Source organism: Alligator mississippiensis, chromosome 7 (assembly GCF_030867095.1).
Source record: "Alligator mississippiensis isolate rAllMis1 chromosome 7, rAllMis1, whole genome shotgun sequence".
Lineage (NCBI taxonomy): Eukaryota > Metazoa > Chordata > Crocodylia > Alligatoridae > Alligator > Alligator mississippiensis.
This window is the reverse complement of record NC_081830.1, coordinates 19,690,234-19,714,808: the sequence shown is the minus strand read 5'-3', so window position 1 is coordinate 19,714,808 and position 24,575 is coordinate 19,690,234. Positions and strand designations below refer to the sequence as shown.

The 24,575-nt window shown below is 44.4% G+C and overlaps 1 protein-coding gene across 1 annotated transcript; it reads left to right on the top strand.

The window, feature by feature from the left end:
• Positions 1-4,130: 4,130 nt before the first annotated feature.
• ATP6V1B2 (ATPase H+ transporting V1 subunit B2) lies at positions 4,131-23,616 on the top strand. The gene is made up of 14 exons (XM_006265501.4): positions 4,131-4,279; positions 11,365-11,420; positions 12,276-12,374; positions 16,349-16,442; positions 16,547-16,624; positions 17,599-17,738; positions 18,176-18,277; positions 18,958-19,055; positions 19,355-19,478; positions 20,195-20,345; positions 21,338-21,420; positions 22,078-22,182; positions 23,114-23,243; positions 23,373-23,616. The coding sequence occupies exons 1-14, from the start codon at positions 4,153-4,155 to the stop codon at positions 23,513-23,515; spliced, it is 1,530 nt and encodes a 509-aa protein (XP_006265563.1). The 5' UTR covers positions 4,131-4,152; the 3' UTR covers positions 23,516-23,616.
• Positions 23,617-24,575: the final 959 nt, after the last annotated feature.

Genomic DNA, 24,575 nt, shown 5'->3' with positions numbered 1-24,575 from the left:
GGGCTTGTGGCCAGCGCTGTGTCACAGCCTGGGAGAGAGGCTGTGCACATGTGGAAAGCTGCATATGGTTGCTTCTTGCAGAGTGTGTGGGAGCTTCTCTCAACGTGTGAGGGAGAGCGCTTCATCAGGGTGCAGGTGCAGGGAGCTGCATCAGTGTATGTTGGCTAAGGGGACTGTACACACTTGTATATATAGGGAGATCTGCAGACAGGGAAAAGGTTGAAGTTAACCTTAATCAAAAAGTGAAGATAATAGTAATGCTGCTTCTTCTGCAGAGTGAAGAGCAAAGAGTCTTTTCAAAAGGCTGCCTGGAAAAAGAAGCCAGTGCAAAGATATCAGTCCATAAAAGAGATATGCAAATATGAAGGGTATGCCCTTTGAGAATTGGTTGTAGGGGGAACAACAAAATCTACCTATCTGTGAAAAAAGGCAGGCCAAAATAAGACAGTCAAAGCCATGGGGACCAGTAGAATAGCACAGCTGATCAGATTGAAATGCCCCCTCTGTTCATTATTGATGTGAGGGTGATATAGCATGGGTTACTTGGAATGTGCTTTATATTACAGCGAGCACATCTAAGGAGCTGACTAATTAGCTCCACAGTAAAGACTCAGCATCTACATGTGTGGCCCTGTTAGGCCGCAGTAAAATAAACTCAAGTGCTATTCTGTGGCGGAGTTTAGTGAGCTGCAGTGCACTTGTATGTAGACGCTGATGGGGCCGGCTGGGGCATGAGGGTGCTTTGGTGTGGGGGCTGCCATGGGGAGGATCCTCGTGCCCCTGCCAGCTCCTCCACAGCATGTTGAGCCAGGGCAGAAGAGCCCTGGGCTGGCAGGCTGACCCCCCACCCCAGACCTCCTGCCAGCTGGGGCTGCTCCAATCTTTCTCAATGTGCTACAGTCCCAGGTGCATATGCAAACACATAACCCGGGAGCAATAAATTGTGGCACAATATGTGCCAGCATTTATTGTGTTGCATTAATATCAAGTGTAGATGCACAATACCAGAGTTTATTGTGTTTAACTAATATCACATGTAGATGCATCCGGTTTGTATTTTCCCAAGTGGACCCGTCTGTCTGATCGGGCTGGCTCTCTGGCAGCGTTGTCAAATATTTTGGAATCTGGGTTTCTAAATTCTATTCCTGTCTTTAGCAGTGTCTTTTTACTGTATGGATTTTTATAGGTAACTAAGTGCTTTTTGCCTGAGTTTCTCAGTCTAAAAATAGGTGTATTGCCTATTCAACTCAGACTGGTGTTGGTGTGGTGTAATATTTCCAGATGCCATTATGGAAATGAAACATTCTCAGAAAGGTTTCTTTGGCCCACACTTTCGGCGAAACAAAAATGACTAAACACTTGCCTTTGACTAGCCTGAAGTAATAAAGTTTAATTAATATGCTTGATACTCTAAAACGATGCTCTTAAAGTGTCTGTGTGATGTACGTCATTCTAAGTGGTACCTCATGCTAATTCCAGTAATCCTGAATTTAGTTTGTCAGTGGGGTTTGCTGTGATTGGATTGCCCTCTGCTGTTGACTCGCTTTGAAGCTTCAGTAACACATTGGCTCCGAAGCAGCCTGTAATTGCTGCATAGAGGCCTAGAGTTCTCTATGTCATCAGTGAGCGCATCTACATGTGTGCATTTACTGAGCTGTAACCAAAATTACCGCGCAGTACGAGTGTGCATCTACACATGCGCACCTGTACTGCACAGTAAATCTGGTGGTTTACACTGACTTGAGTGTAAATATGATACCTGCAAATTTATATCCGATTAGTTACTACGCCGTAATGCACATGTAGACACCTTACTACACAGTAACACTATGTGTGTGGACTGACTTGGGACTAGCTTTAGTCCCAGGTCAGTCCACACACAGCATTAATGTGCTTTAATGCATGCACGTGTAGATGCCAGCCTATTCTCATTTAGTGCGCAGTAAATTTAAGCCAGTGTAAATGCACGTGTAGACACACCCAGTGTCTGTCACAGCAGCATGGGGGAAAAAAGGCCCTGGGCAGATGAGACACAAAGCTTAATGATACCACATTGGCAGCTCTGAATCAGACAAATATTACCCCAGAAACAGAGATTAGAATAGGCAATCCCAAAACAGATGGTAAACTTGCCTAAAATTTAATTTCTGGTAATATGTCTTTTGTTTTTAATTGAGAAAGCATTGTATTATTTGAGACATAAAATGATTGCCATGTGGTTATTGGCATAGGTAGGCTGATGCTTTCCACTCAGAAAATAGGTGAATTGGTGATGCTGCAGAATCTGTAGAAAATGGTGGGACTGCTATTTCTGAATGATGAGGTTAATACTCTCAAGCACTTTATTAAAAATTCATGACAAATATTTAGAACATGAAAGAATTCTCTTATCTCGAGTAATTAGACTTTATGTCCATGAAATGCTTTTAGCAACCATGAAATGCTTTAGACAACTTGAAACAGTTACCGGAAGAAAAACGATGACCTTTAGAACAAAGTGCCAGGTATCTATTTGGCTTTGTTTTCTATCTAACAGCAATACTTTATACAGTGCTTCACAGACATTAATTAAACAGAGCAGATAGGTCATTCACTCAGGACACCATTGTACATTAATAGCAACATGGGAACCAAAGCTGTTAGACTTTTACTACCATACTTAGTTCACTAGACAACATTGCCTTTCTCTGAGGAGTGTTGCATTCCCCACTTAGTCATTCTTTAGCTAAACTAGACATAGCCTGATTGTTAAACCTTTCCCTTATATCAGACTCCCCAGCCTCTGATAGTTCATTCTCTTCCAAACCCACTCACTCACACTTGCCAATATCCTTATGGAAATGTGGTGCCCAAGAAAGATTTCTGCCTTGTGTGTGGAAGGAAGTAGCATGATAGATTCATTTCTTAAAGCGATAATGACAGTCTTTCTTTCCCATCAGTAAATAAGGAGGATGACGAACAGCAACTGTTAAAGCTAAGCATAGGGGTACAAGTGATTTGCACCAAAGCATATTAAAAGTCTTGGCTGAAAGAGCTTCCAAAATCACTGGTGTTGACTTGTAACCGTGTTGGGACGGGAGCTTTAGAGGATGGGGCAGAGCGAATAGTTTGTGATTGTTTTTAAGGGGTGAAGGGTCTTTCCAGGTTAGCTGTAATTTGGTTATTTTCAGATCAGGGAGGGGAGAACGCAGGACATCGCAAGCAAAGAATAAAAGGATGGTGGCATAATCAACAATGAGCGGCAAGGTTTGACGGAGAGCAGGTCTCATCGGATGCTTTTGACATTGCTGAAACGGAAAAGATGGCAGCACCTCCGGCCCTGCTTTCGAGGCTCTGTAGGCACATCTACACACGCGCTTTAATGTGCAGTAGACTATTTTACTGTGCATTAAAGCAGTGTGGAAAAAAAGCGCTACGGTCAAAGCTCTGTTACCCAGCCCCCGTAGGGGAATGGGGGGGTGCCGGTTAGTCAAATATGACAGTTATCTGAGAGCTTATGACAGATGCCGATGAATAGAGCATACCGAGTGGTAAAGTGCTGGATTGCATCGCTTTTACCGTATGACACTCGCGCGCAGGAAAATAGGCTGTGCGCATTAAGCATCGGCTAAAACGCGCGTGCTTGCACTACCGCACGTTAGCACAGCCCTAACGCGTACGTCTTTTGTACGTCACACTGGAGGCACAAGACAGCCCCCTGCTCTGGGACGGTTGGAGAGCGTGGCAGGGCCCTGCGCCTACAATGCAGCAGGTGATGTTTCGGGAACAGCTGCATTGGCGCCACGCTCTTGCCCTACCCAGGGCCTGTGGGTCATAGGGCACTAGGGCTGAAGCACCTAACATCCCCTGATTTCCCCCTTGTCGCTGCAATGCCTCAGCACAGCTCCGCTCCATTTGTCACGAGGACAGGAATATTTCTTGCAGCTAGGAGCAATTTTTGAGGGGGAACACGAAAGTTTTCCAAATTGCAATAATATCCCCCTCCCCCCACTTCTGCCCTTCCCAGCCCAGCACGCTGGCCAGCTCCCACCCCCTGCCGCTCCCATTGGCTGCCCGTCGCTTCCGGGTTACGTCACGGCGGCGGGCGGGGGAGTGGGGGGGAGGGCCTATATCTGCGCGTGCGTAGTGGCGCTGCGGCGCGAAGCGGACAAGATGGCGGCGCTGCGGGCGATCCGGGGGATGGTGAATGGCGCCGTGTCCGAGCTCACCGGCGGCGGCGGGGCGGCCCGCGAGCAGGCGGCGGCGGTCACCCGCGACTACCTCTCCCAGCCCCGGCTCAGTGAGTAGCGCGGGGCCGCCGCCACACCCCCCCAGGAGCGGGGCCCTTGACGCGCTTTAAGCCCGTGGCCCGCACGTCTGTCAGCGCCGCTGTCGCGCCACAGGCTCCTGGCGCGCTGTCTGCCCCGGCCCTTGGGCTGCTCCTGTGGAGGAGACAGCGGGCAGGGTCCTGGGGTGTGTCTGGCCCTGGAGCAGGGTGGCGAGGCGGCCTGGAGGTGGGAGAGGTCCCCTGCCGGGGGAGCTGGGCGGCTGCTTTGGGCATGGAAGGAGGGCTGGCTGTGGGGTGCAGTAGGGAGAGACTGTGAACACCCTTGGACATAGGATTGTACCAAATAAGGGTTGGAAAGGAGCTAGTCTGGCCTCTTGCTCAAAGTAGGACTTGCCCCAACTACATCATCGCCACCAGGCTTTGTCTTAGTGTGGTCTTCAACACCTCTGAGGATGGAGATCCCACCATCTTGCCACTCTCCTAGTGAGAGAGACTTTCCCAATATCTGACTTGTTCTGTTGTTCTTCACCACCGAGGACAGTCCGGCGCCATCCTTTTTCGGACCTCCCCCCTCCCAGTTGAAGGTGGCTATTAAATCCCCTCCTATGTCTTCTGTTTTGCAGACTATATAAGCCCAGTTCCCCCCAGCGATCTTCTCACAAGTCATGCTCCCCAGCCCCCGAACCATTTTTATTGCCCTCCGCTGGACTCTGCCCATGGCACCCGTGGGGTTGGTATAGCATCGCTGTCTGCTTTTAAAAAAAAGAAACAAAAAGTGTTTTACTTTAAACTCGGCACACTCCTGCACCGACCCCAGTTTGTGCCCACAAGAGGCATCGTGTTAGTTGGAACCCGTCTCATCCAGCATCTGTAAATGGGACACTTTTTAGTGGGGCTTTTTTGGATCTAATAGCAGATTGAACCGGCTTTAGATAAAACTGCCGAAAAGTCCCAGTCTCTACAGATGCTGTAGAGCTGGGTTGAACTAATACGCTGCTGCTTCTGGCGAAGCATGTTGCGTGGTTGGGTTTTTTATTTGTTTGGGGGGGGTTGTCTTTTGTTTTTTGGAGGGGGGGATGTTAACGTGCTTCTTGGCACAAATGGCTGCTTACACATCTTGCTTGCAAGGGCGTACTACGGCCTTCCAGTTTGCATATCCGTGGAAGAGGTTCAGCAATGGGCACAGTGTAGCTATGCCTTCTTTGAGGGGATTCTGAAAGAGCCAGAGCTCTGTCCTGGCTCTTGCTGAATGTAATTTTGGGCTTCCTAGCACAGGGGACCTAAAGGGATTGTGAAAGAGTTCTTCCTGTTAGGTGACTAATCTGTGCATGATCACTTTCAAGGCCATGTGGGAACCTTGAAAAGGGAATTTGCCACACAAATGTGTAGAGTTGTCTTTCCTTCAGAGGGTTTCAAGTAAAGCACGGGTTTCTAAATGTTCGCCTGGTTGACGTTTTGTTTCTGTAGCTTATTAGTGAGTCCAGGTAATAGTGGCCTTAGAGACTACAGAAGGTATTTCATTCAGAAACCTGCCCTAAATAGAAGGGAAGATATTTGGGGCCTTTTTGCCAACTACAAATATATATTTTATAAAGTGGGATATCATTTTCTGAGAAAATGGGTTTTGCCAGAGAAGGAGGAAGCTAATGGAGACCCTGTCACCTGAAGCTGTCCACCTAGAGCACTTCCTTGATAGGATGGGGAGGAAATTAAATGGTGGGCCTATTGCCCCCTTACCAGTTACCTTTCAAGATTCTGTGGCCTGCATTTGAGTAGTTGAAAGACAATCTCATACGAGTTAGTGAAGAGTTTGTCACCGAGGTTGTATGGTGAGTTTCTGCAGCTGAAGTCTTAATAATCAATGTCTGGAGGTAGGGTTGATCCTGCTGCGTGTAGCTGTCAGAATTGAGGCTGCAAGAAAAACAAACAAATGAGGGTTTTCTTGGCTGCAGAGATTTAAAGTGCTGATTCAAACATTTGAATTTTAAAATTAAGCTTAGACTTTTGCCTGAACTTAAGCGTGGATTAATCTGTCAGCCTTGGTTACAGATCAGTCCAGACCTTTTTTTTGTTTTTGTTTTTGCTTTGGCTACCTCTTCCAAGTGTAAGAGATTTGCACCATGACATGCATATTGGGGAGGTCTTGCATGTTTTACTGGGGGGGGAAAGGGTGGGAAGTAGAAACATTTCATTCCTAAAATATAACTAAAGAATTTATGCAGGTGACTAAATAGCAGTGTCGTTTGGAAAGAGTTTGGTGTCTTCTGGATTTAATCAGGTCTGTTTAGTATTCCCTTGCCTGACAAAGATGTTCCACTTTTTCTAAGAGGAACTAGACATTACTGTAAATGGAGTAATATGAAAGAGGGTGGGGAGGAGGAGGAGATGGTTATTATTTTCTTCATTAAGCTTGAAATTGTGAAACTTGAAGTGGAAAAAGGGGAAATACAATGATCCTAGTAGGCAGTACTTCTGCTGCAAGACCTCTCTCCCTGTACTGCAACAAAGCAAAGTCAAAATTAATTGGACAGCTTTTCCAGAGCTCTTTATGTTGGCTCAAGCAATCCTGCAAAAAAGAAAAATCTTTAAATCCTTGCCCGGGTTGTATAAGTGGTGTGAGCCACCTTAGACAGTGTAGCAATATAACCCTTTGTGGTGGTTGACTTCGGTGTTAGGTTGTTTCAGTTTGAAGTCCAAATCAGTCGTTTTGATCTGTCATGAAAACTTTTACCCAAAAATAGAAGGGAAAAATATGCAGCCCTGGTCACAGCTTGTGATAGTTCAGTGATCTCAGTATATTTGGAGCATGTGTTCTACTTGCTGCACTTGAACTGAGGTTTTGTCCATCTTTTTAAAGTTTTTTTTTTTCGTGCAGTCGAATGTCGGTCATGGATGAAACAATTGAAGTGTCCCTGGAGAGCAGATCGGCATGGACAAACCCATGGTCACCAGTTGTAGTCAGCACAAGTGTGTTTTGAAGTTTTTGCAAAACCCTCTTCTGATGCTAGATTCAGCTGACTGCTATATCAGAAGCTGCAGTCTTCTGAAGTGGAGGCATTCACACCTGGCAAACCTTTTGGGGTTCTTCTGAGTTTGCTAGCATGCTGTGTCAATGAAATAACATGGGAGGGGGCGCAGTTTGGTTCCCGTCAACCTTGCTAGTGTTGACCAAAACATTACTAGAAACTTTTTTTTGGGAGCCAACTTGCTATGCTGCTTCTAAAATTCAAAGCAATGTGGCTTAATGTACTAATTTCCCATCCAAAATGTGACTGGGCAATGCCAGGAAGTATACTTCTTATGTTTTGGATCAGTGAGGAAGTGCTGATGAGGCTGTCATAAGTTAGACGGTGGTGTTGCTCAAGTTCTCTCCTTGTGTTTGCAAGTGGCTGGCTACACCCAGGCCCTTTTCCAACTGATCTAAAACCATTGTCTTTCAGATAAGACAAAAATACTTCTTTGAATAGTTTCCTGTAGCTGGAATAAAGTGTTCAATTCAAAGAACCCCAGAGCACATATCTGTCTTGGACTGCAAGGCTTTTTTTTTTCCTCATGAAGGAGGAAGGAAAATATGCAAAGGAGGAATTTTTTTGTTTAATCCTTTTTACCCAAGTTCATACAATCTTAAAAGTTGGGGTTGGCAGGGACCTCAGGAGGTCACATCTGGTCCAACCTCCTGCTCAAAGTAGGGCCACACCCAGCTAGATCATCCTGGCCAAAGTTCAGTTCAGGTTTATTCTAAATGTGTAGTTTCAAGGTTGAAAGAAGCTTTATCTAAGCAATGGTTATTCAATATGTGGTAGTATCAGCACCATGACGTTGACAGTTCCCAAACTGACTAGCTCCTGCTGGTTTTGAGGGCTTCTAATAGTTGATTCCAGGTTTTCTATTGAACCTGGCATCCAGTGAAAATGCCTGACAATAAGGGGAAGTAGCAGTCCTTTAAGTCACTAGCTTTTGTGAGCATTAAAGCATCTAAAGTTGCTTCCCTTTTGCTCTGTGTTGCCAGTTATGCAGTAAATTCGAATGCAAACTCACTGGAATGGATAGTGGGGCTGAGCGATGCTGTTCACTAAACCAATGGACAGACAAAGGTTATGTAAGCAATAGGCAGATACAGAGAGCTGGCTAGTCGTGCAGATGCACCCCGCTAACATGCATAGCCCAGCAAATTTGATGAGACGGCTCCGATATTAGCCCATATAGTATCTGGTATTTTTGACCCTTGCAGGTAAAATCACTTGATGATAGTGTCACAATAACAGCTGGCAGATGAGGTTCTTTGGGTAAATCTGGTATCTTTTATTAGACTAACTGAAATAGTTGGAAAAATTCTTCTTTGCAACGAACCTTGTCTGCCTATGTCCTTAGACCAGCACGGCTACAACCAACACCCCTGAAAAAATGACAACTGCTAGCTTTTTTGTTAACAGTATAAATAGAAGAGCTGTGACAAGAGAGACAAAGCATGGTTTGAGCGCACGCTTTGCAGTGTGTACAAAACTCAGACATCTTGTCTAGTGTTACTCTGAACATTTTTTTTCCAGACTTGGGTCCAGTGGAACTTGTGATGATCTTAAACAAATGAATGCCACCAAGTAACACTTTTCTCTTGATCATGTTGAACTTAATTTTCCAATTCTAGAAATAGCTTGACTTGCTCATCCTTTTTTTTTCCCCCCTTAGGGCAAACTGATTAATGCTTACTCTTGCTTACAGTCATCCCTCGTGATCCTGGTAAAGCAGGGACTCAAACACTTGCTATAATTGCAGATGAAATACAGCTGAAGTTTAATGTGGGATGCTGCACAGCCCTTGTGGAAATAATCAGGGGGTCTTTCCCATGCTCATAAAGGAAGAGTTTGTACTATCACTGTATATACAATGTCCATTTTAAAGAGCAGCAGTAGTCTTACTACCAAGAAGATACACCAGTCATAAGGTTGATGAACAATGGTAAAACTAATCCTGTGACTTCCTGGGCTCATCTTGTGACACAGTTTGGTTAACCAGTGTTTAGGCCTTGCAGACTGGAGAAACTCTGGAGTTTCTGTGTGGCTAACAAAGTGCTCTGGGGAAAATCAAATCTGGGTTGGCTCTACTTTCCCTGCAAAGCAGGTTTTGCTAGGTCTACAAATTACTTGGAGATGGTGGAGGGGAGGGGGTGGAAATCCTACTAGGATGATCACAGTAGGACAGGGGTGGGCAAAGTGTGACCCGGGGGGCCGGATGCGGCCTGCCAGACCATTCTGTCCAGCCTGTGGGGGCCCCCCCAAAATTAAGAAAATTAGTATTTATCTGCCCCGGCTGCCTGTCATGCGGCCCTCAATGGCTTACCAAAACTCAGTAAGCGGCTCTCCGCCTGAAATAACTGCCCGCCCTTGCTGTAGGAGGACCTTGATTGTTGTGGTTAGCAGTCATCTTTTGTTTTAAAATGCAGCCTTTTATTAGCTAGTCTTGAGGGAGATGGTATTTCAGGCTATGGTTTTGTGACACCATATTGTAATGCTGGTGCAAATTAGCTCAACTTGTCTTGGCTTTCTTTGCTTTGAATAATGTGAGGACTTCCTAGCCTTTGTCTGCTGAGGATGGGGGTCGAGGGAAGGTTGCTAATCCCTGTGATTCAGTGTGCCAGAGAATTCACTTGCCTAAATTGATCTTGTGGATCTTTGCTTTATAACCCATAGCTACATATGAGTTCTGCTTCTGTCCAGAGCTTTGGCTTTGCACACATGCATATTTCCACTCCTTAAACATTTGAGACAATGCAGCTTAAATGAGCCATGGTAGATACCATCTGGTTTCTGGGCTACTGATTAAAGTGTAACTCTACCTCTTGCAGTGCAGTCCCTTAGCCATACACGGATGAGGAATCTTGCTCTTGCTGAAGAGCCACTAATGTAAAATGAGTTCAAAAAAGCCCTTTTTCTTTTTGTCACACTGATTGGGGAACCTTAGAGCATCATCCTCTGCCACCTAAGGGAAACAATAAGTAAATTATTGCTTGGGGTGTGTTTTTTGGTGCATTTATCTCTGGACATAGATTATAACAGTACCCTTTGAGCTCCTTTTTTCCTGGTCCGTAGCTGAAAAATCTGCTCCTACTGTTGTGGTTTCATAGTTGTTAGGGGCTGGAAGGGACCTTACAGATCATCAGGTCCAGCCCCTCTGCCCTTGGGCAGGAGAGACTGCTGGGTTTGTCCCAAAGGGGCTAGTGAGAACAGCATACAGGACCTTATACTATGACTCGCTGGTTCAGACTCACCACAGATCACTAGTGTCTGAGCAGACAGGAGTCCCTCTCACAACACCCACTGACACAGACCCACTCAGAATAAAAAGGCCCTATAACTCTGAACTATGCATCTCTTCCAGAGGCATTTCCATCAGGCCGATGTAGAGGCAGTCTAGCAGAGTTGCTCAACTCTGCTGCTCTCTAGCCTCTGCTTGCTGTTTGGAGAGAGGATTTCTGTCTCCATGGCTGTCCTCCCCTGACCCTTAACCCACACTTGTTTCACGGAGTTTAAAAAAAATTGTAAATACTTGAATAAAAAAACTACCCTAAAAGTAACTATTCACCCACTGCAAAATGCCAACAAAATTGTCCCTTATTTCCTTCCAACTGTAATCACCAATCCCAGCTGCACAATCTGGAACTGAAAGTCATTTGACAGTAATTACAGGGTGCTGGGTTGGAAAGCTGGGGGGGAAGGGGGGTGCCGAGGGGGGCTTTGCATGCAACCGACTTATCAGCAAGACGCAGCAACGCAAGATCTTGCAATTAACTGTATAGAGTGTTATGAAATTTGCTACCTGTCTGAGTTGAAATGACAATATGGAGCAGTTCAGGATAAACCTATATTTAACCGATTTAATGAGGAACCTAGGTAACATTTGGATTAAACCTTGACCACATCAGATGGATATGCACTAGGCAGCTTGGCAGCTTGACCACAATTGACCTTTTGGCAACACACTGTGCAATACTATGTTAGGATGCTGGCCACGTAAAGCTTTTAGATGACCACTTTATTCAGCAGGGTATGTTTAGCCTGCTCCTGAATATTTTGTATGATGCATCTTGTTTTGTGTTTCAGCATATAAAACTGTATCGGGAGTTAATGGTCCACTGGTAATATTGGATCAAGTGAAGGTAAATATTGCTCTTCCTGAAGTCTTTCTGATTTGAAGGGAGAGGAGAAATTCAGTGCAGGAAAGCTGGGTTTGTAATTAGACATGGTTTGAATTATTAGCTCTATTATGGATGTGGAGCCTCAGTTTCATGTTAAATGCAAAATCTTATTTGCTTGCAAATGTATAATAAGTTAACATATAACTCTAAACAAAGTCCTGCAAACTGGGAGCGTCTGTAAAGCATCCAAGATTTTTAAGGGTCAGATGAAAAGGAGAGTAATGATTCTCCATCAGTTCAACTGATGACTTATATTTGAAGGCAGGGAGGAGACATTGCAATGCCTTGTACAGTTATAGATGTCTCTCTCTTTTTTTTTTTTTAATCCAAAAAGTGGATTAATCGTTCGAGCTTCGTTGTTTTCATGTGATAAATTAATAAAGGGGGAACTTCCTTCCCTTGTAATCTGCTGAAAGACTGGGGCTGAATCTATTTCATGGAGGGTATATTGAAGTTTGCCTTGAAGTGACATCAGGTTATTTCCTCTCAAAAAAATTTGGTTTATTTGAGATGTACCTCCAGGCAGCTTGATGGGCACTATACAGCTTTGTGTAAGTTGGCACAAACATCACACTTGAACAAAATTATAAACACTTGAACTTTTCCATAGCCTATGTGCTAAATCTTCTGCAGGGTTCGAAGCTGTTTTTGGGCAGCTTAAGCTGATGGTCAACTTGAGTTGTTTTGGATTTGGTTTAGATTGTGAACTCTACAAGCCTTGTAGCTGTTGAGCTCTAAGTGAACTCTAGATCTTATGATGTCTAATGTAGACTTAAAACTCTTTTCCCACTGTCTCACTTTGAATATCCTCTGCAGTTTCCTCGGTATGCAGAAATTGTACATTTGACGCTTCCTGATGGGACCAAGAGAAGCGGACAGGTTCTAGAAGTCAGCGGCACAAAAGCTGTCGTTCAAGTAAGTTAAGAATGGAGCAGTCCCTCAGAAAGGGTGAAGGAATCCCTTGGGTGGACATAAGTCTTAGATCTAGGTTTGTTGCCTCAAAGCCACAGTTAGGTACAGAGAGAGTGTACAGACCCTTAGAATAACTGGCAGATAGGTGTGACTAGCACTAATTTCTTGCTGAGGCAGAATTTCTAAGGAAGGGGCCTCCAAGGCCACATCCAGACATGCAGTTAGGTGCAGTTTGTGGTTCCACAAACCTCTTGGTGGCACCACAATCCACATGTGTGGAACATTAAAACATGGCCTGTGTTGCAGATTTGCAGCACAGGGATGAGATTCCCTACTGGGATTTTTTTTTGATGTACAGCATGTAGAAATAGCATGTGCTGGAACAAATGGAGGCTTGGTCCTCTAGTGAGACACTAGCTGGCAGCCAGTATTCTTGCTGCACCATTTGTATCCTTGCTGCTTGAGCACACCGGAAGCCAGGAGGAGCTGGACAACAGCAGTTTGCCCAAAGTGGGACAGTTTGTCCCACACATAAGTGCACATGCAGGGGCATGTGTTGTGGCACAAAGTAGCGGCACAAATTTGTGCTGCTACTATTTGTGCTGCTGCAAGCACATGCCCCTGCACATCTAAGAGCGTAATATGCACCTGTCTTCAGCTTTGATTGCTAGGTTCCAGATCTGATCTGGTATCCCACAATATCCTTGTGAGAACTAGAAGATTGTGGGCTCAGCTGCTCGACGGTTCAGTGGGTGGGAAACTGGCTACAGGATAGGACCTAGAGAGTTCTCATGAACGGATCTGCATCATCCTGGAGTGAAGTGGCCAGTGGTGTCCCTCAGGGATCCGTGCTTGGACCGGTGCTTTTCAACATCTTTTATCAATGATTTGGATGGGGGAGTGAACAGCTCACTGGCCAAGTTTGCGCATGGCACCAAGTTATGGGGCAGTGTGGTCATGTCAGAAGATAGGTCGTAGATACAGGTGGACCTAGACAGGCTTAAGAGTTGGGCAGACTGGAACCAAATGAAGTTTAACACTTCCAAGTGTAAGGTGCTCCATGTGGGGGCAAACAACCCTTAACCTACGTACAGGCTCTGTGGTGACAGCTTGACCTGCACCACAGCTGAAAGGGTCCTAGGGGTAATGATTGACTATCACATAAATATGAGCCAGTGCGATGCTGTGGCCAGCAGGGCAAACAGCACGCTGGCATACATCAACTGATGTATCTCATGTAAAAATAAGGAAGTGATACTCCCGCTGTACCGGCCCTGGTGAGACCACAGTTGGATTACTGTGTCCAGTTCTGGGCGCCGCATTTCAATAAGGACATGGCAAAACTTGAGAGCGTCCAGAAAAGAGCCACCCGTATGATCAGGGACTTTCAAGGCAAGCCATACGAGGAAAGGCTGAGGGCCCTGGGCATCTTTTTAGCCTAAAGAAGAGATGGTTGAGAGGGGACTTGGTAGCGGCTTACCACTGTATCAGAAGATTCATAGATGTTAGGGTCGGAAGGGACCTCAATAGATCGAGTCTGACCCCCTGCATAGGCAGGAAAGTGTTGGGTTTAGATGACCCCAGCTAGATGCCTATCTAACCTCCTCTTGAAGACCCCCAGGGTAGGGGAGAGGACCACCTCCCTTGGGAGCCCGTTCCAGACCTTGGCCACTCTAACTGTGAAGAAGTTCTTCTTAATGTCTAGTCTAAATCTGCTCTCTGGTAGCTTATGGCCATTATTTCTAGTAACCCCCAGGGGCGCCTTGGTGAGTAGAGCCTCACCAATTCCCTTCTGTGCCCCCATGATGAACTTATAGGCAGCCATAAGGTAGCCTCTCGACCTTCTGTTGCGGAGGCTGAAGAGGTCCAGGTGCCCTAGTCTTTCCTCATAGGGCTTGGCCTGCAAGCCCTTAGCCATACGAGTGGCCCTTCTCTGGACCCTCTCCAGGTTATCCACATCCCGACCAAAATTGCACGCAGTATTCCAACTGCGGTCTGACCAGTGCCCGATAGAGGGGAAGTATCACCTCCTTGGATCTGTTCGTCATGCATCTGCTGATGCACGATAAAGTGCCATTGGCTTTCCTGATGGCTTCGTCACACTGCCGACTCATGTTCATCTTGGAGTCCACTAGGACTCCCAGATCCCTCTCCGCCTCCGTGCCTCCAAGCAGGTCATTTCCGAGGCAGTAGGTATGCTGGACATTTTTCCTCCCTAGGTGCAGCATTTTGCATTTCTCCTTGTTGAATTGCATCTGTTGTTTTCCGCCCGTATGTCCAACCTGTCCAGGTCTGCTTGTAGTTGTTCCCTGCCCTCTGGCGTGTCCACTTCTCCACACAGTTTTGTGTCATCCGTAAACTTGGACAGAGTACACTTCACTCCCTCGTCCAAGTTGCTGATGAAGACATTGAAGAGTATCGGTCCAAGGACCGAGACCTGCAGGACCCCACTGCCCACACCCTTCCAGGTCGACACCGCCCCATCCACTGCGGCTCTCTGGGTATGACCCTCTAGCCAATTCACCACTCATTGGACTGTGTAGTCATCCAAGTCACAGCCTCTTACCTTGTTCACCAGTATGGGGTGGGATACCGTATCGAAGGCCTTCCTGAAGTCTGAGTAAATGACGTCAACCCCTACTCCTGCGTCCAGGTGTTTTGTAACCTGGTCATAAAGAGAGACTAGATTAGTCAGGCATGATCTACCTGCTACGAACCCGTGCTGGTTTCCCCTCAGCATAATTTTTCCTGCCAGGCTCGCAAATGTGAGCCTTGATAATTTTTTCAAAGACTTTGCCAAGGATGGAGGTGAGACTGACTGGCCTATAGTTGCCTGGGTCCTCCTTCCTCCCCTTCTTGAAAATGGGGACCACACTGGCCCTTTTCCAGTCCTCTGAGACCTGGCTCGTGCGCCACGAGTGTTCAAATATTCCCACCAGTGGCTGTGCAGTGATGTCAGCCAGTGCCTTCAGTACCCTCGGATGGAGCTCATCCGGTCCTGCCGACTTAAATGCATCCAGTTCCTCCAAGTGCCTCTGCACCATCTCAGGGTCTATGCTTGGTAGTCTGGCGCCTTGCTGCTGCCTCTCTACAATCCCAGTGAGAGCCTTGTCTTGCCCCTCGCTTAGGAACACTGAGGCAAAGAACTCGTTGAGGAGTTCAGCCTTGTCCCCCCTGTCTGTCACCAATTGTTTATGCCCATTTAGTAGGGGTCCTGTTTCACCCTGGGCCTTCCTTTTACTCCCTATATATCTAAAAAACAATTTTTTGTTATCCTTAAGAGTGCATCAGGAGCTCGGTAAACAACTGTTCACTAGGGCAGCCCTGGGGAAGACCAGGGCCAATGGATACAAACTCCTGGAAGGCCACTTCATGCTTAATACCCTGACTGAAGGAGTTTTTCTGGGTATCCAGACTGTGGAATAAACTCCCTCCAGAGGTGGTGCAGTCACCTACCCTAGAGGTTTTCAAGAGGAGACTGGACAGTCACCTCGCTGGGGTCACTTGACCCAAGTTGTCTTCCTGCCTAAAGCGGGGGCTGGACCCGATGATCTATGAGGTCCCCTCCAGCCCCTAACAATCTATAAATCTGTTTCTGAGCTGTTGCATGTCTGTGATGCACCTATGCATTTTTTTTTTTTTAATTATAAGCAAAAATCAGAGTTAACACTGACTTTATGCAGGTGAAGAGGATTATTGTGCAGGTAGAAAATATTCTCAAACATTAAAGGAATAAACCAACTTTTTACAAGTTTTGGTTAAAACACCTCTGTTTACAATGCTGCTTTTTTAATATACCCATACTAGTGAGCAGATTCCAAATGGTCTTGGTAGTAGGTGCTAGATTACACGCGCTGAGTAAAAATTATTGCTTGCTGTGTAGTGCCATCCCATTTTGTTATAACTATGCCTAATGGTTATATTAACCTGCACTATGCAGAACACTAATTTTCATCCCATTTCTTCTTGCTTTGCAGGTATTTGAAGGAACTTCAGGTATTGACGCTAAGAAAACATCTTGTGAGTTTACTGGAGATATTCTCCGAACCCCAGTATCTGAAGATATGCTCGGTATGTACCAAGTCTTGATTTGATGGCTAATGCAGAGAAGGAAATGGGTAGAAGAACAACCAGGTAGTAGCTGTACTCTTCATATAATCTTGTTATCCTCACAGGTCGTGTATTTAATGGATCAGGAAAACCTATTGACAGAGGCCCCATGGTCTTGGCTGAAGACTACCTTGACATCATGGGTATTCCTTTCTTTTTCTTCTGGTAGATAGTTGTGCTGCTTTTGAATTTATTGTGCAGCAGTGGGTTCCATTCAGCTGTAAGAATGCTATGTGGTAATAGAGGTTTCCTGAAAAACATTGAGTACTTGTACTGAGTAAATTACCTGGTAGGCTAAAAAGTACAATCAAAGTGGTGGTAACTGGTATAACTGAGCAAGTAAAACAAAACTGACTTGCACTTTGTCTCCTCCCCAACAAGAATGTTTCAGAATCAGTGTGCTAAAGCAGGGAGAAGATAAGAAAGAGGCCTCTGGAGCTGCACTGTTCTGAGCTGAGCGGGCTTTAGTTTCTTTTTTTTTTTTTTTTAATAGAGAATTCTGGTTCACATACCATGTGCCTTGGACGCATTGCTGGTAGAAGGAAGAGGCCTGATTTGATTTATTTGACTTTCTTTCCATTCTGTTTACTACACAAGGAACAGTAATTCATTTCCAGAGGTGTCTGCAAATTAAAGCACTTGCAGTGAGATCCCATACATAGAATGGGAGAATAAGGGATTAAGCTTCCATCAACTCTCCAGAAAGACTTTTTTTTTTTTTTCCTAGAAAGTCAAGATGAGACAACAGGGCACACAGTCCTGGCCTGTTTCTTTCCTGCAGTCTACTTGGCAGCTTTTATTAAAGAGAGTGCTTTGATAATAGTGTTGTCTAAATTATAAAAAGATTGTTACTTTTTCCCCTAAAGATACTAGGCTGTTAACTTGCTTTTAAAGAATAGGATGATATTGTCCTATCTTTATTGTCCATCTGTGCAGTTATCAATGCCAAATAGATATTAATCATGTGAATAAGAGATTTCTCAACCAAAAAAAATTTGGTGGTTCTAAAATGCATTGGTTTGAGGGTTTTTTTTAACCTTTTAATCTTCCTGTGAAGCCTTGCTGATCCATCTTTTGATCAATGCATATTAATGTGGTTTCTTTGTGGAAATAATAGGTCAACCAATCAATCCCCAGTGTCGAATCTACCCGGAAGAGATGATTCAGACTGGCATTTCTGCTATAGATGGCATGAACAGTATTGCCAGAGGACAGAAAATTCCCATATTCTCTGCTGCAGGCTTGCCCCATAATGAGGTGGGTGCTTTAACAGAGAGCTTTGTGATGGAAAAAGTAGCTGCTGAAGCCTCTGGTTCAGGGCGGTATTATGAGCTACATTATGCAGTGATGGTCTTGGCCTTCCCCTCCACATCGCAGTGCTCTTTTTAATATATTTTAGATATTTTATATGGACACAAAATAAAATAAGTGCAAACTGGGACTTCAGTAAACCCCAGTGCTCTAGATACCACATCACAAATGGGTTTAATTAGGCCAGATAAAGCGCTGCAGTGTAAATCTTCAAATACCTTTTGGTCTCTTGGAGTCGGTGGCAGAGATTTGGAAGGCAACAAACCGTATTTACCCCTGTCAAAAATAAAAGCAACTTGACAATTGTTTTGTGCCACTGCATCATAGAAAACGCAGAATACGCAATTTAGTGCAGAGGGATTATATCTTTCTTTCCTCCTCAGATTGCAGCTCAGATATGTCGCCAGGCTGGTTTGGTGAAGAAATCCAAAGATGTGATGGACTACAGTGAAGATAACTTTGCTATTGTGTTTGCTGCTATGGGTGTAAGTGGCATGAATTTCAGGTACAACATGGAAAGGCAGCTGTACTAACTGGTTCCTTTTGTAACTAGGGCATGGGAGCAAACTTTTAATGGTGGCAAGTACTGTACTTTTTTAGCATGGCTCGAAGATGCTCAGATTCCAACTGCTACCAGAATTGCAGAGGAGCATTTGGGGTAGAAAGCTTTTTCTGTTGAACTTCCTCCTAGGAAGTATACAACCTCAAACACCTGTCCTTTGTGGGATGTGTCTCTCTTACTTTCACATGATGAAACCCAGTCATTTTGATCTTTTTCAAGCTATTCCTGAGACACGCACATTAGTGTTGTTTCACCCTGTAACAGGGTGAAGGCACGTACCCAATTTTCTGGAATCGCACAATGCATCTCTGAGCCTGAATATTATGTTTCATCGCCTGGGTAGAGATCATGAGAACAGGACAAGACTCTTGATGTATAGCAACTCTGCCAAGCTGAATTATGAATCAGGTCCTGGTAGGGTACTGTTCAGCTGTGGCTAGACTGTTGAAGATCTTTGCTTACAGCTGAACTGAAAGCAGAAGTAGTTGGTATCTGGCATTCCTAGTCCACAAGGGAAATAAAACTTAAGGGTAGATTAGAGTGTATACAAGTCATGGTGCTGTCTTCCTGTTTTTGTAAATTACCAAACAATATTGTTTTTAGGTAAACATGGAAACAGCTCGATTCTTCAAATCAGACTTTGAGGAAAATGGGTCCATGGACAACGTGTGTCTCTTCCTGAATTTGGCCAATGATCCAACGTAAGTAGGTAAAATGCCGTCTCCAGCAGGGGTGAGGAGAAGTGGTGTACTGAAGAGAGGGATTCTGACCTTGACAAGCTTTTGAAACGGCAAGTTCTGAAAAACATTTTTTTGGTTTGTCAAATGTCAGTGGCTATGGAGCTGGGTATTGAATGCTTGCTTTACAGTTGGTAAGTTAGTTAGATCTTACAGGGTTTCTAAACTGCTTCTCTATCTTGAATTGTGCTGCTCATGGTCAAATACAATCTCCAAATATCCAGCAGAATGCCTATAACTTGCTGTTTCTGGTTTTTTTGCAGCATCGAGCGTATTATCACACCTCGTCTAGCCCTGACCACAGCAGAGTTCCTGGCATACCAGTGTGAGAAGCATGTATTGGTCATTCTGACAGACATGAGCTCCTATGCTGAAGCCCTGCGAGAGGTACTTGTTCCTGTGTACTAGATAGATGTGTCATTGTATGTTCAGTGTTTCTCAGAGAGTGAGAGATTCCAACTTGACAAATCTCTTAACTGCTCACACCTTTCCTGTAAAGGATACAGTAGTGTAGAAAGATCCTGTCTAGGTTTTTCTGATTTAAGGAAGAGGCAGCGTTCGAATTTTGGACATAACCAAACAGCTGTAATTGGGAAAGTTAACCAAGTATGCCGAAGTCTCACTTAATGCATGCAATTGCTTCTGGCTTGTGCTGGAAATGATATGGGTTTTTTGGGGTTTTTTTTTTTTTTTTTTTTTAAGACTTGCTGATGTTTGCAAGCAAACGTCTTTCCATGTCCTGTACACTTCTGCCTGGGCACAGCTCTGGCCAGCCTCTGGAAGAGTACTGCAAAAAGATCTTGTGTATATATATATGAATGTCAAACTAGTTGGCAGAAGAGACCTGATTCTCAAGTTTCTTGTTCACGTCTTCTCTCGTCAGTGTTATAAGATCTGGCTTTGAGGCAAGTCCTTCCCTATGCCTGGTTTGTGGTGGTGCTATAGTTTTGTTGTTTTTTTTTTTTTGAAGAATTTGAGTAGCTATATTTTTGGCACCACCAAATGGCAGATACTTTTGATCATGGGAAATTGCAGCTTTGTGCAAGCTGTGCCTGACAAGTTTGGTCATGTGCTTGATTCAATTTTGCCTGGATTGTCTGCAGGTGTCTGCAGCCAGAGAGGAAGTACCTGGTCGCCGTGGCTTCCCAGGTTACATGTACACTGACTTGGCCACCATATATGAGCGTGCTGGGCGTGTGGAAGGCAGGAATGGCTCCATTACTCAAATTCCTATCCTTACCATGCCTAATGATGGTGAGTCCACTGACTGCTTTGCACGTACAGACGTGTAGTATAAGTTGTCACATGGCTCTCACATTTGGACATATTAGTTGTGTGTGCATGCCATGGGAGGATACCCAGCTGGCTGACAAAACTCTGTGAAGGTCGAAAGTACCTGTTGTGACTTCCTGTTATTGGCTTCTCCCCCAGTGGGGCTGGAGATGTATTTAGATGCTCCAAAAAGTCATCCTCTCCCAAGTAAAGATTTGCATCCTGACTACTGGTGCAGAAGAGAAGTTAAACCATAATATATATCCTTTCTCACATGTGCTGATAGATGTACAAAAAGAGTTTTCAGTAGCTGATGGTCTCGGTTATGACCAAAGGCGAATTCCAGCTAGTGCAGGAAATCTATTCCAAAAAGTTTGAGGTGCTCTAGATATTTGGAAGGAGCTGGGGACGTTGTCCCTGAATGAGCTGCATCTCTCTGGAGCAACAGAAATCCACTTTATTAACATGCATGCCAAATGCTTTACAAAGCTCTACATACCACTTAAGAGCGAGGAATAATTGTACCTCATTTCAAACAGTGAATGAGGCACAAAGAGAGGTGACTTCACCACCTAAACTTTTCCCTGATAAAACGACTGGATGTCCAGCCAGTTGGGTAACTAGCCAATCTCAAGAAGGTTTCCACAACAGCCTTCTTACTGTGAATGATTTTTTAAATGTCCTCTTTTGGTTAATGGAAGAAAACCTTGGATACCTTATTCAGGTCCTCTTGGTTTGTTTTACCTACAACAGGAGCAGCTCAATGTATTGCTCTGTTTTGTAGCTCTCACCTTAGCAAAACATGAGATTCCACTCTAACTTGAAGGCATGTTAAATGTTACAATTGCAGATTATCATGGTATCTGGAATGTGCTGCTTCATCATTTGAAAAGCCTGACATGTCCCTGCTGCTTTGGTTTGAATGGGTATAAAAAAGTGGAGTCAGAAAACTAAATACCCACTTTCCCTTTCAGATATTACTCATCCTATTCCTGACTTGACTGGATACATTACTGAGGGACAGATTTATGTGGACAGGCAGCTGCACAACAGACAGGTATTTCACCATTGAGTATTTTGATCCATCTTACTTTTCAGAACTTTAAATCTTAGCCTATGTTTTCTGGCAGCTGCTTGTATAATGGTTCTGAGCTAAATGTGGAACACCTGTAATAGTAGCCAAGTCGAGGACTTTGAGGGGGTGGAAAGCCTTGTATTAAAGACCAAGTCTAAAGAGTGCCCTCTTAAGTCGGTTAAAATGGCCAGAATTTGTGAGTATAAGGTATATGTGTTTTATCTTGGCTGTGAGGTAAACTTGGCAAGAAAACGGATACCAAAGAGATCTCCCCCCCCCCGGTTATACAACACTTGAATCCCGATGAACATTGCTGGTACAATGCTCTTGGATTTATTTATTTTATTTTATTTATTTTTATTTTTTTGTGAGATGCTGTTGCCTAAGCTAGGAACACTGCTTTAATCTGTCTCTTCCGTCATGCCCAGGTATTAAAATTTTAATCACTTGGCTTTCTGGACTGAACTATAAATACTACCTGCTTTGTCAGTTTCCCATACTGTCAAGAGTTTTAGGGCTTTCTGGGTATTAAGAGTGCCTAAAAGTTAAAGATGTGTTCAGTAATGAAGACCTTCCAAATGTGTCTTTTGTTTTGTTTTTGTTTCTTTAAGTGCTTCTAACTTCTTGTCTTCCCTCCAGATTTACCCACCCATCAATGTGTTGCCCTCCTTATCTCGACTGATGAAGTCTGCTATTGGAGAAGGCATGACCAGGAAAGATCATGCAGATGTGTCCAACCAGCTGGTATGTGTGATTTATTGTTTAACTAGAGTAGTTTGAGAACATATGCCTCTGCTTTCATCTGACATCCTGAAAATGAGCGTACGTGATCAGCAACTTTAAATCCAAAGCAATTTGACCCACAAACTTGAGTAGGCTCTAGTCTGTAGTGCTGTTGAATGCCATTTGCTTTTGCTGACAGTACAAGAACTCCTTATAATAAGGGAGGGTGGGTAGGTGGGTGTGTGTGGACTAGTAGTTCTCAACCATTTTAGGCTCAAGGCACCCTTTGGAAAATGCCAACTCCTAGTTTTCACTCTTTTGAGCCTGGAAAAACAATAGAGCAACACTATATTGCAACACTATGAATTCTTATTTGAAATCATTGGACACTTATACACACACTTTTTTTGTCCCGCAACGTGCCAGAGATCCGCTGCTTCGGAGCAGACTCAATCGAACATGTTTACTTGTGAATCCCGTTTATACACCTAACAGTGCTAATATTGTGTGGCATCCCACAGCACCCCTGAAAGGAACTCAAGGTTGAGAAACACTGGTGTAGACCATTGGTTCACGAGCAGTGCATTGAAGAATATTTATTTTTTTTAGGCTCACTGCAACAAATGCTATTTGCTTACCGTGCCATGCCACTCTGTTCATAGGGCGTTTTCTTCTTTTGGTTTTTTGGGGGGAGTTTTCCCTGCAAAATGTCTAGAATTCTCCAGCATTTGCTTTGTAAGCAACAGTCCAACATAAGTTTCCTCTTATTGTAGTCCAAATACCACTGCATTAAGGATTTTGTACTTCAGCTATCACTGTCAATGCTGTACTGCTTTTTTGCTTTCGCATCAAATGCATTGGCACTGCCAGGAGTCTCATGCTCTGAGCATCGTCATGGTTGACACTTGCTCTCTGCTTTCTATTTTTTTTTTTTTTTTTGTTCCCCTACTAGTATGCTTGCTATGCTATTGGAAAGGATGTGCAAGCAATGAAGGCTGTAGTTGGTGAGGAAGCTCTTACTTCAGATGATCTTCTCTATCTGGAGTTTCTGCAGAAGTTTGAAAAGAACTTTATTGCTCAGGGTAAGTGTAACATTTCAAGTGTTCGGTGGTGATCTACTTACATTTGTCCTAACACTACGAGAACGCACATCTTATTTGGCCATTTACTTAAAATGGCAAAGTGTGATCAGTCTGCTGTTACCTCTTCAGGTCCTTATGAAAATCGCACTGTTTACGAGACTTTAGACATTGGCTGGCAGCTGCTGCGTATTTTCCCCAAGGAGATGCTGAAGAGGATCCCGCAGACTACCCTGACTGAGTTCTACCCTCGAGACTCGACTGCGAAGCACTAGCTGCGACTTCATCTCTTGCTCCGTACTCTGTGAAATGCTGTTCGTTTTCTTCATGTGTTGGTGTTTACTTGTCACCCCATCATTAAAACCAGAAAAAGTGACACCTGTGCCAGTGTTCCTGATGTTTTAAGCTGATATCAGAGTTTAAAATATCTCTTTCCAAAGGCTGGATCTTCAGGGGTTTAGTAAAATGCCTGCAGGGAGAAGCTTCAAGGTCACTTGTCTATACAGATGTGTGTAGTTAAGGTACTACTCCTACCTGGCATACTTAGGTTTTTGGTGAGCTGACTTCCTTTAAACCCTGTCAAGAGAAATTTACCAGAAGCTTCAAATCCTTTGGTCTCAGACCAGGAACCCCCCCACTAAATTCCTTAAAGTTAAGGAGCAAATGGCAGCCTCCTTGTCTTGAGCATTTGCTTTCCATTTGATCACGTGCCACTGTAGCCATGCTGCTTAGAACAGATGGCATTCTCTGCTGACCCGCTATTGTGATTTACTAGATAAGCCAGCAGAGGAAGGTTTGCTACATGACTGCATACATCTTAACACAGAATGCAAGTTGGTAGTGACTTTAATTATGGCTAAGGATCCTTCAGGGTGTGTGTTTGCTGCCAGCACTCCATGGTTACGTATGCATGAAGTTGCAACATTTGCACAGGATCTGCTTTTCCCGTAGCACAAGAAAAAAATCCTACCTCTTTAGCACTACTGAGCACTGGGTTGCTCCTTGAGGAGCCACTTTTTTTTTTTTTCCCCCTCTTGGACTGCTAACTCCATCAACCTGTTCATCTCTCTTTTTGGATAAGTAAAGAGTCGGCAAACTTGCTTCATCAATGCCACTCCAAGAAAAAACAAAGAATGTCACATAAATGAAGTAATGGCTAAAGCCATTCCAAGGCCTTGTTCTGGCCCGACTCAAGGAAATGCTTGAGATTCAATGCTAGATTGTTGAAGGGTTCAAACTGCATGCCATCATGGCTTCCCCGTAATGTTAGAACAGTATGCCAAGTCTCTAATGAACTGTGATAGTACAAGTGGACCACTCCTTTAACCTAGCCTC